The sequence below is a fragment of the Nannospalax galili genome, unplaced genomic scaffold (genome assembly GCF_000622305.1).
Source record: "Nannospalax galili isolate Female #2095 unplaced genomic scaffold, S.galili_v1.0 scaffold207, whole genome shotgun sequence".
Taxonomy (NCBI): domain Eukaryota; kingdom Metazoa; phylum Chordata; class Mammalia; order Rodentia; family Spalacidae; genus Nannospalax; species Nannospalax galili.
In genome coordinates, this window is record NW_008358517.1 from 7,052,097 (window position 1) to 7,064,645 (window position 12,549).

At 43.5% G+C, this 12,549-nt stretch overlaps 1 protein-coding gene across 3 annotated transcripts in view; it reads right to left on the reverse strand.

Annotated features, from left to right (window-relative positions):
• Positions 1–12,549, reverse strand: part of Trio (trio Rho guanine nucleotide exchange factor) — a 348,717-nt gene that overhangs the window by 158,280 nt on the left and 177,888 nt on the right. For all 3 annotated transcript variants that reach the window (XM_029557993.1, XM_029557991.1, XM_029557992.1), the window contains exon 11: positions 4,783–4,974. In XM_029557993.1, the coding sequence (XP_029413853.1) occupies positions 4,783–4,974 (192 nt within the window). The remainder of the gene's footprint in view (positions 1–4,782; positions 4,975–12,549) is intronic.

The window sequence follows — 12,549 nt, forward strand, 5'->3', positions numbered from 1 at the left end:
CGACTGTGACCAGTAATCATCAGATAGATAGAGATGAAAAACACATGTGAAAACATCTACATGTTAGTTAGTAGCTTTAAAAATGTAGGAAACTGCATATCTTAAAATGAAATGGAGATCTTCTTTAAAGGATAAAAACTCATTCAATGTTATGTTGTACAGGGTTTATACTGAATTCAATATTGTACGATTATATTAATTCAACTGTGAACCTAAAAATTTACAGCCACCTTTGAATGAGATGGATCCTTGCTCTGGAATGTGTTACTGAGTATGTTAAAGCTGTAATGAAATGCTTCTTCTAATCATGTGGTTATTAAATTTTAAAAATTAAAAAAAATAAACTTTAAAAAAAAAAGAAAACTATCATTCCAGCACCAAATCTAAGATTAGATGGCAGACTGATGCTACCTAGTTCACCAACTTTTCTTATCTAAGTGTAGGAGGAGAGCTATGCAGTGAGAACACAATGGAAGTGAGGTACCCTTCCAGCCTCACACTTGGACTCTATCAAGAGAAACAGATGTCTGTAGTGTGACAGAGCAGCTCTGAGCCTGTGGTGATCACCGAGGCATCACCTCATCCAACATGGAGACATTTCAGAATGAGCCAATGACCAAATGAGCACTGAGGAAATGCACTCAGTAGGAAAGGAGGTCAGGATTATAATCGGAACTGATGTAGATAAACACCACAAATGACACTAAAGGGAAAACAAGACTGAGAGTCTGTAAGGACAGAGTTCAGGAGGCTAAAAACTGATACTAGGCCAATCAACATTCCCTTTACTTAAAAACAGTAAGGAAAAGAAAACAGGTGGGTGATGGGTGCTGGGGGAGCAAAGCATATAAGTCTTAAAGCTTTCTGTAGGGGAGGAAGCATCTAGTGATCATTTTTATAGAAAATATCCTGGAAAGCTTCTCAATGTAGGTTTGGGGGGAAACTGAGGCTACAATCTCTATCAGTCACCTACTGCATCCAATATAAAGGTTATAAAATAGCTGCCCTCCATGTGAAAAACATGTTCTTTTCTCTCTTCCCAGGAACAAGTGCCCCCCCGCCCCCCATCCTTCCCCAGGGCAGGACAGTCAAAGAACACAGATTACTGCTCTTTATCCTTCTCAGCTCAGAAACACACACAGGACCTAGAGCAGCACGGCAGCACCGCAGGGAAGACTCCTGACAGAAACTCTACTAAAGGTATCATCAAGAGGTGTGGAGATCCTTAGTCTAAGTTTGTGACCAAAGAACCAGCCACCAACCTTCTTCCAGGAGACACCTGAGCTAGCTGTGAGTAGTCATCTTGACCTGGCACCTCTCGCAGTGAGTTGCATGAGATGGCCTCATCAAGGCCAGAATCGGGCCACACAAACAGCAGTGACTCACTGGGTTTGGAAGAGTCTGACAGGCTATATGAACTTGCCTAGGAAAGACAAGCTGCCTTTTTTCTTTTCTTTCCTCAACCTTTCTCAAGGCAAATTACATGACCTGCCTGAGAAGAATGGATTCATACAACATCTTTTAGCAATTTTACATTCATTTGATGACTTTACATAAACACCTACCAATGTAGCATGATTTCCTCCTCCTCTTGATCCCTATTTTAACTTTTAATTCAATTTTAAACTAAAATTTTTTAAATTCACTCAGATCCCAGTCAATAATCTGTTTTAAAACACAACTGAGAAAAACCATTCTTGTGTGAAACCCTAGCAAGCATTCTTTGGAGTTGGGGGCATTGGGCAATATACATGAAGGACACTGAGGATATTCTGGTGCTCCTCAGGAAGAGATAAATCCTCAGAGCAAGAGGCTGGGACTACACTGAAGCTGAGCACGTGGAAGGGAAACCCTGGCCTCATGCCAAGTGTGTGGGCCACTGTCCCTGGCTACATTGTAGGCCACTTAGGCACATGTGTGTTCTGCTAAATGTGCCCCACTGGTCACCAAATTGTCTTTTTGCTCCATTTCATTTGAGGTGCACGCACCCAAGAGGAAGCACTTGGTATAGACATGCCTGCCATGATGGCCTCTGCTATGTAAAAGAATGAATCACTGAAAATTCGCCAGGTGAGAAAGAGAACCACTTAACCTAAAAGACAGACTGCAGGCCTTCTTGGTCTGCAGACTCACACACACTAAAGTTCCTACAGTGCAAGTCCATGCAAACTAAAGGGTCTGTGCTTTAAATTAAAAAAAAAAAAAATTCCAAAGCCTAGTGACAATACAGACTCTTCACGGTCTGCTCCTGAAATGCTTTTATAGTACCATCATCATTCTTCCTTCAAAATGCTACTGAGGTTATTTAGAAAAAAATAAAATCAACAAATCCAAACATCATCGTTTGCAAAATGCTTTCCTCTCAGCTGACCTGATGCATCTGCTCTGTTAAAACCATGACAAGATAGACCAGACGATCTCCATCATGGACAGACCTTCTGTCTAAAGGAACACTAACTGTGTTCCCTGGATTGCTAAGCTGCCAAAGAATGTTACCAGGCATGCAGTTCAGACAGGCATCATATACTATGTTCTAGGAGGCTTCTTACCCTCCCAACTTGCCGTCAATTCCCTCTGTGGCTATCACTCTTCTGATTCTTCCTTCAACCTCTCTCCCAAGGTATCTAAGACATTCAAAGCAGCAGTGGCCATAATAAGGAACTAGCAGATAGGATACCTGCTCAGAACGCTTGACTTCAGACAATCCAGGCTACTAGGTGGTCACACTTAGCTGTCATACACAGATTAACTTTTACTCTATTCCTCCCTCTCAGCATGGATGTGAAAATGTGTAGTATAAAAAGGAGTGACATACTAACACTAGAACCCCAAGACAACATGACCAGTGCTGTCAGAGGTATGTGTGGAGAGCTCTAGAAAGTGTGAAGAACACTGGGCCCAAGAAAGGGGGCAGTAAGAACCAGTCTCAGATCTTTCAGTGCCACAGATCTGGGGATACTGCACTGAAAGGAAGGAACCCTGGAAGAAAAGTAAATAAAGCAATACCAGCTAGCATTAACCTAGACTCTGAGGATGTGGATGTGATGGGGGCTGTCCCCTGGTTACACGGACGGGTCAAGAGCAGGAGACAATCTCATTAGGCTTGTAGTTCAGAGAAACAAGTGTGTGATGAACTGTCACAGGGAGGCTGTGGTGGGGAGTTCGCAGAGCTGGGGCAAACAGGAGGTGGTTATCGCTCAACTCCAGGCAAGTGAGGAACTCAGTCTAGTTATCCGTGCATCCAAACTAGAAACTGCCCTGGAAGAATATCTATTTAGTATGCTTCCTTGGGAAAAATAGCCTCTTTAACTATTTAGAAGTCCATTTTAGTTATGGCATTTTGAGAGCAGAGCTGGCTGGGTTGGTTTTCTATTTTGATGTCCATCTCAAAAACCAAGAAGTCCTGGGCCCTCTTCAGAACGGCCAAGTGCTGACTGATCACTAGCCCAGGCTGAGTGGAAGCACAAACTCTCCAGGGTCTCAGCTATTCGCCAACTGCTCCTTCTACTTGCTTCATGGACTCAGAGGGTCTCAAATGGAAGGAAGCAGCATCTTTCTTGAGCTCAAACATGTAAGTTACAACCAACCTGGATGTCCACAAACTGCCCAAGGTCCCAGAACAGTAACGAAGGTCCTTCCCTTTAGAGCAGCCCATGGGTACTTGACTTTGGATGTCTGTCTTCTTTACATGAAGCAAATGAGACTCTGTCCTCGCCCACTGATTTATCCTTCCAGATGCTCCTTCTTATTCTATTACTGTGAGGTTTGTGTATCTAAATCCTTCTATGTTATAAAGTGCATATCATAATATGCCACAGCATTCCTTTGTGAAGCAGCGTTATTTTCTCCTTAAATAGTCACCCAGAAGAAAATCTAGTTTTGTTATAAATCCTTTTGTCCTCAAAAGTAACATAATGAGCTGAGTATGACAAAGCCTGCCTGTAATCCCCACAGTCAGGAGACTGAGGCAGGAAGATTGCTGCCAGTTCAAGCCCAGTCAGGGCTACATAGTGAATTTAGGGCCAGCATGGGATACCCAGCAAAACTCTTATTACAAAAAAACAAACAAAAAGTAACATAATTTCTTTAATGTAATTTTATGATTTCTACCAAGAATTCTGTATATATGCCTGTTTTATATATATATGATCTATATTATATACATATATTTATGCTATACACACATGTGTATATGTTATACTATAAATGGCATACTTGGTATCTACCTATTTTTCACATTCCAAATAATACAGCCTGAGATAAATGTGTAAGGAGAGCATCCTTAGGACATTAGCATTAACATCTGCACAATGTGACTATGGTATACTTAAATTCAATACACTGTAGCATTAACGTAAGAGTAGATGCAAGTAGTGTGAAGAAACCAGAAGGCTATCATGACTTTCACCCATGAGCAGGCAGAAAGGGTGCCCAGCAGCTCTGCTTACAACTGCAGGTCCTGTTAATGCTGCATGAGAGTGCTCTGTTTCTAAGGCTAAAGTGATCTGGCTCAGTTTCTTGCTTTCCTCGCTCATCTCCTAACCCACAAATCCCTCCCCTGCCAAGCCCTACCCTAAGGACACCCCCTGCAAGAGCTGCCAGGAGAAGTCTAGCAGTCTTCCTGTCTGCACAGACACAGTTGGTACTAATGGGTTCAATTATAACTCACCACTGTGTGTCCAGTGTCTCTCATTATGACCAAAATTCAGATTCCTTCCAAGGAGTTCAAAGATCCTGTCAGACAGATTCTGTTTTTTGTCATTACATTCTAAAATGACTTACCTCTTTTACATGGGTATGAAAGGACACTGACATGTCCAGCAGGATCTTCCGTTGTTCAACTCGCCGAACAAAATCTTGTATCCGATCTTCAAGCTGATGGGCAGCCTGGTAAATCTCTTCCGGGTCACACTCCCCAGTCTGAGCCAGCTGCTCTGCTGCTTCTAGCAATTTGTCCGCATTGGTATATGTGTTCTGCACAAGAGAACATCCAGCAAATAAGAGGTAAATAAAAAACAAACCATCCAGCCTAAGAGCCATCACATACACAGCAACAGAGCCAATTAGTGGTATTTCTGGTCATTTATGTAAACTGAACAGAAAAAACTACAATGAGAAGCAATGATTTTAGGAGGTCTGCACATCCCTCATGAGCAACGTTCCCTGATACCAGGCAGATAATTAAGCTTTGCCCAGCATGGCCATGCCCTTGCCTCTGAGGTAGTGAGCTACAGCTGTGGGCTCATGACTCAGAACTTTCAGATTTTTGCTAGGGTGGAGTCAGAAAATGTCCCATAGTCACAGAGGTCTGCTTTACTTCTCCCAGTTCTATGACAGAGTGGAGGCTTCCAGGTCAAGGCCTCTCAGTACAATCTGCCTCTTAAGCCAAACACACATCAGAGGTGAGGAAACAAAAGGAGTTGGGTCTCCTTTCCACAAGCTTTTGCTCACTGGTCATTGTGTGCTTGCACATTATTTAGAAGGAAATAATAACTACAATGGCTATAAAATAGTGTACAAGAGCTGAAGGTGTAAATACCTATGTAAGAGTCTCTAAAGATTATCCTATTTCAATCTTTCTTTAAATGTATTTATTTTTATGTGTATGAGCATTATGCCTGTATGTATGTAAGTGCACCATGTTGTACAGTGCCTGAGGAGGTCAGAAAGGGGTGTCGGATCCCCTGGAACTGGAGTTTGAATGGTTGTTAGCCACCATGTGGGTCTTGGGATTTGAACCCGGGTCTTCTCCAAAAACAGCCAGTACTCTTAACTGCTGACATCTCTCTAGCTCCTATTTCAATTCTTGCTAAGCCCGTGGCTGCAGATTGGTTTCTCATATGAGCAGATTAGTTATCGCCTTGGAACTGTTATGGACACTGCCCACAAGGGCACTGACGCTGATGAGTGAAGGAGTTGAGACCAGCTGGAGGCCCTCAGTTTCGAGCAGCCTTCCCACCAGACAAGCCCAGAAATCCAGCCTGTGGTTCCGCTCCAGACATCAGTTGGTTCACCTACTCTGCTCCTTAACTCCTACACCTGAGCTGGGTAGGTGGGCCAAAGAATGGAAAGGGTATCCCTGGGGAAGGTGATGAGCCTGAACTGGGTAATGAAGGCATCACTACCATGGGCTGGGAACGGCATTAAGAGTGAGGCTCCAAGAAGACTAAGGAAGATGTCCATGTATCTTTTCTGCTGCAACAACAATCCCACAGACTGGGTGAGTTAAACAGGAAGTGGGCTTATTTTGATGCATAGCTCTAGAGGTCCAAGATCTAGGGGTCATATCTGATAATGACCCTCTTGCTGGCAGAGTCCCAAAGTGGTCCACAGCATCGTAAGAGAAAGGAATACAAATGTGTCTTTCCCAGTCTCTTTCTCTCCATATTAGTCACCCTGATAACTACATCTAATCTTAAAACCTTTCAAAGACCTACCTCTAGACACTAGCTAGATTCACTTCCACTCTCTTACTACTTCATGTTGGGGATTAAATTTCAACACATGAACTTTGGGATGTGCTGCATCCCAACTTTGGGATGTGCTGGATCAGTACTGCGCCTGATCCAGAAGGTCCATGTGCTTCTCACAAAGCAAAACAAAATCAGTCAATGCCCCAATATTCAAATGCTTTAATCATTTCAACATTAAATCCAAGCCTTCCTTTGGGACTCAAGGTGAACTCATTGCATTTTTAAGGATGTGAAGAAGCAAAGAAGGTTATCTCCTGCTGTGACAGGAATAGGATAAACATTCCATTCTGAAAGAGGGGCAAACAGGCAAGTAGAAAGGAGTTCACAGTCCAAAGCACGACCAAACCAGGCAGGGCAGACATTAATTCAAAGCTCTAATCTGGCGCCTTGTATAGATTATGATGAGGGACCTGGTCCTACGGCTTGGGTCCTACCCAAAGTGGTCATCACCCTGTGGTTGCTGTCTTCGGCTGTGCACTGACACCAGCATCTTTTCTGGGCAAGCATGGTGTGGTGCAGCTTTCTGGGCATGTGCTGCAGCTCGATTCCTACTAGGCAACACTTCACTGGGTGCTCTCTGCAGGGGCCTCTGACTGTATGAAAAACTTGTGCTCTGACTCCCAGGCCTTCCTCTGAAATACTGTTCAAGCTGACTTGACCCTGGAACCCTATATTTTGTGTGCCTGCAAAACCAGCCTCCACCTTGGACTAGTTCCCCAGCTGGACTTCTGATCCTTGAGTAGGCTTTTTCTAGTTTACTCCAAATGCTTTCAGCCTCTGCATAGAATGATTCCAAAATAGAGTGGGGTATTTCACATTTTCGAGTATTTGTTATTAGGAAGAGCACCAATTTTCTTAGTCTGTTTTTCATCATTGTGACAAAGTACTAGAGATAGACTAACATTACGTTCAGATTTAGTTTTGGAAACTAAAAATTCAAGATGAGGTGGTCCCAGCGGTCTGGACTCTAGTGAAGGCCTAACACAGAGTATCATAATGGTGTGAACACGTGTTAAGGGAAACTGCATCTTGAAACAGGAAGTCAGACAAAAATTGTAATCTGCAATTCCTTCCAAGAGTGTGCACCTGACTAAACTCGGGACTTCACTCTAAGCTGCAGCTACCTCTCCAGTTTGTCACAATGAAAACCAAGCTCCCAGTACATGATCCTTTGGGTGATAAACAGCATCCAACCTCAGCAGTGACAATTTGGGGAAGGAGTGGCCTCCAGTTGGGAGACTGGCTACATCTAATGGGATTAGTCAACTAAGTCAAACTACTAAGTATAACTGGAGCCAAGTGTCTCGATTTAGGGAATGGAATTAGAAATACAGAAAAGAAGAAAACTTAGCTTTGGAGGTGGTTGAACAGGAGGAATTAGCATGAATATATGATTTTCAACAAAAGATAGACATGTGGGTGTGTTTACTGACCCTCCGTCTGGCCACTAGGAGTACCTGCAAACAGCAATAGCAGAATACTACTTGCAGTTCTCATTCTAAACATCACTCTCCCCTGAAAGGAACCAGGGTTCCTTAAACAGTTGATAGCAGGGCTGCCGTGGGATAAGGTACAACCTGAGTCTGAGGCATGTCTCTGTGCCCAAAAGTAAGCAAATGTTTAAAGCCAACATGGGAAGTCCTGCTATGGAAGACAACCTGAGACAGTTCCCCCAGCCAAGTCAGGAACAACCAAAAATCAGAGTGCACAGTGACAGTCCCTAGAGTCTTACTGAATATAGCACAAACACAGGTTCATAGCTATACAAATGACACTGCAGGAGGAACAGGATATGTATGGAATTTAGAAGTGCTTCCCCAAAACACTTATTTTAACACAGGAAAGGGTGGACAGGGCAGATATCATCTTAACCAGGCTCATAGTGAACAACTGTAGGGACAGTGGCATAATGAGACGCGTCCCTCCTGTGACACTCCTGCCCAGGATTTATCACACAAGTTTAATCACAAGGAAACGTGAGGCACATGCTCTAAAAATGCGACAAAATCTTCCCAAAGGTCAGGCCACAAAGCCAAGGGAAAATACAGAAACGGCTCCAAGCTCGAGGTCACTAAGAGCTATGATACTGAAATGCTCCGACAATTCTGAACTAGATCCTCTGCTATAAAGGCCACTAGGGCTTGAGAGTCAGAAGGGAACCTGTTACTTATACCTCTTGGTAGAGCATACACACTAAAGTAAATACCTTGGGGTAAACATTCTTTGTGCTGTGCTTCTAACCACCTTGAATGGTTTAAAGACAAACAATGTGGCCAATGAGGGTGATTTCAGCAGGAATGGAGCTGGAGCAAGAGGTACCCCAGGTGTCAGTTAGGGTGGGAGTGTAGTATCTGTTACAGAGAGCTCAAAAATTGGTCTGCTCTCTCTCTCCTCCCCCTCAAGACTGTGACATTACTGTATCCTGTAAAATGGACCCTTTCACAGGTAATGAAATGAGCACTGCAGAGCAGTCAGCGTCCTCAAGGTGCAAGGATGGCAGGTAGAAGAAGTGGGATTCAAGGCTGTGTCTTCAGTTGCCAACCTGACACTCCTAGGAAAAGGAACCACAGTTGGGAAATTTCCTCCATTGGATTGGCCTACGGGGATGTCTGTGAAGCATTTTTCTGACTGTTCAATGATGTGGGAGGACCTAGCCCACTGTGTGCGGTGCCACCCCTTGGCAGGGAGGCCTGGGCTATGTAAGAAAACAGGCTGAGCATAGGCCAGAGGACCAAGCCAGTGAGCAGTTCTTCCGTGGTCTGTGCTTTAGTTCCTGTCTCCAGGTTCCTGCTTGGCTTCCAGCAATGTTGGACTGAGAACTGTAAGCCAAACAAACCCTTTCTTCTGCAGGTTGGTTCTGGTCAGTGTTTTATCACAGCGATACAAGCTAACTAAAACAGGTACTGTCTGAAGCCTATACTGGGTGTACAACTAACAAAAGGTCTTTCAGAATGTTAGAAATGAGTGAAGAAATGTCAATGAATCTCTTAAAGTTGATTAATTCTGAAAAAGTTGGAAAAAGTATGTGTGTAAAATTTTTCACAATATTTACAAAGTATTCTAGAAATAATTTTCTAGAAAAGCATAATCAATTTCCAGAGTACAGAACCTAAAAACATAGTTAAAAGATTTTATAGGTGCTTAACTGGACCTGTTGAGAAGCTAAGTTTTAATTATTCTTTTTAAAAATTTTTATTTTAAGTGTATGAGTGTACTGTCTGCATGTATAAAAGTGCACCCATGTCATGTAACGACCACAGAGGTCATAAGAGGGCATAAGATCTCCTGGAACTGGAGTCATAGATGTTTGTTAGCTGCCATGTGGGGGCAGGGAATCAAACCTGGGTCCTCTGAAAGAGCAGCCAGTGCTCTTAGCTGCTGAGCTATCTCTCTAGCCTCATTTATAAGGCAGAAAAACTGTCCACTTCAAAACGGCTTTGTCATTGCAAAACCATATTCTGTAAATGCCTGCTCACCCTACTCCTATGAGCTCTAAGCCTAGCCATCCCCTGTTGTATCATGTGGCGAACTGTAAACGGTAGCTGTGACACAGGAGGCCCCCACATGCCAGACTGAAACCCTGATGGAGTGATGGTCAGAGTGGAGCTGCAACACAGCTTGTCACTGAGGCAGTGCTGGTGTACCCCTACAGCCTTATCTGGGCCACTGGCAGCTGGGCCACTGTAGAGAAGCACTGGCACCCGAAAGCCCCACCAGGCATTCCTAGCAACAAAAACTTCCTGAGTCTGGCAGGGGAAGAGCAGAGATTGCACGTGCTAATACCAAACCATCATGAAGACCAACACTGGCTTTAAGTACTTACTCTAAGCCCCAGAAGAGCTCTGTGACAGGGACACCATTCCACTTCCACTTTCAATGGGAAGTAACTGAGATCAGCATGTGAAGCAGTTTGCCCAAGTCAGTCAAGAGAGCTGAGGCTGTCCAAACAACCAAGACCTGGCAACCTAGAGCAGGCAGGTATCAGGGAAATGCAGGGGCTACACGTCTTTTTTCTGCCCGAGGCCCCCTCTCTGTCCATCCCTTTGTCCTTGCCAGAGAGATTAAAGGAAATAATTCAAGGGGCAGACCACAGAGCCCAAACTGTTCCCTCTTTCTTGAGAAACAGCTTCAACTGTATAACTAGCAGAACTTGGGGCATAAGCAGCTGCAATGCTGAGAGGGATGAGCCTGCTCTTCCTATTGCTCTCAGCAGCTGGATTTCACCAAAGGTGGCCAGAGGCTATGTTTATAGTAATGGGAAATTCAGGTTTTCTACATTTTAGAACAGATAGGAAACAAGTACTGAAAGGCCTAAATAAGCCTATTCCACATGTTTTGTTTAAAGAGAAACAAACAGAAGATGCAATGCAAGCTTCCAAGGGAGAAAAATCAATCAATGTTCTTAACCTAGCTGAAAGTCTACAAACCACAAGGTCTGGCCCAGGAAACACCAGTCCAGCAGACAGAGCACTATTTCTCTTGGTGCAGTAATGACACTTTCATCTTGGGAGGTAATCAACAGCTATTTGACCAGACTGAAGGCCTGCTCAATGGGAGGGAAACCAAACACAGCCAAGTACACACGGCTGGAGAGGTCACAGACCCTAGAGAAAAACCTTCTTCTGTCACTCCCAATTGCTTACTGTATTCTAAATACATCTGCTTATATTTACAGACAATGTACCTCTCACCACTCATCAAAGAAGCTTCTTTTTGTAACAGATGGGGACTATTATGAAGTTCCACAACTGATCAAATGCAGACAATAAATGACTATGAGATGACCAACACACAGTGATACATCTACAATGAAACCTCTACACCTACGGCTCAGGGACATCATGGAAGAGGGGGTGGAAAGAATGTAAGAGCCAGAAGGACAAGACAGAAGTCACCTGCTGCTACTTAATCCATTCTAGATATGACTGGGAAGCTGCACTCATGAAATCTCGAAAGTGTAATGGATAGTCTAATGAGATCTGCATAGTGACAAAACCAGTTGACAAGCCAAGGTAGAGGCCAAGAAGGAAAGTCATGGGGTCCTATGTCAAGATGAAGAACTATAGGCAATCAATGGATGCAGAGGAAAGGGGACTCAGTTTTCTCCAGGGACTAGCTCCCTGAGAGATTATCTAATCCCAAATGGACAGTCCTTAACACAGGAATACAGAAGCACCACTAAATGGACTCAGTGCATTATATTATGTGTGTGTGTGTCTATTTATAAATTACGTACATCTAACAATAAAAACCAAAGAAGAGGACAAGAAATTAAGAGGAAGTGGGAGGACATGGGGGGAGCAGGTGGGGGGGTTGGGAGGGATGGAAATAATATTCATGTATGAAATTCTCAAAAATAAAAAATTAAGCCGGGCATGGTGGCACACACCTTTAATCCCAGCACTCAGGGAGGCAGAGGCAGGTGGATCTCTGTCAGTTCAAGGCCAGCCTGGTTTACATTGTGAGTTCCAGGCCAGCTGGGGCTACAGGAAGACCCTGTCTAAAAAACAACAGAAAAAAAGTATGGGACAATTCTGAAAACATTTTTCATGACTATAGTGAAGTATGAGACTCAAAAAAATAAAAATAAAATAAATTAAAAATTAAAAATTAAAAAAATAAAGACAACAAACTATGGCTATAGAAAATTGCCCAGGTATTTTAATACTGTAGAACTTCTGAAAAAGAAGATAGGGTCAGTATACCTACAAGGCAGACTAAACACCCCAGGTAACCTCAACTGCCATGTAAAAGGCACAGAAACACCCAGTACTTGATCTCTTTCATCCAGGAAGGAGAAACAGTGGCTGTAGAGCAAGCTTACCACTGCCACTCATGCTCACACACAGGGGTGAAAATGCCAGCCTTAGCTGTGGCATGAGCAAACTGAAATCAAACAGCTGCCTTGGAAAATTTTGTCTGACATATCTTTAAAACACCAGCTGCTGTCTACATCAGTTAGCATTTAACCAGAAACACCAATTAGCATTTAGCCAGAGACACCAATTATTTTTGCAGGGTAGATGGGTTCAACACAGTAAGGTGGGTCAGGGGGTAAATACACTGGCAATACCAT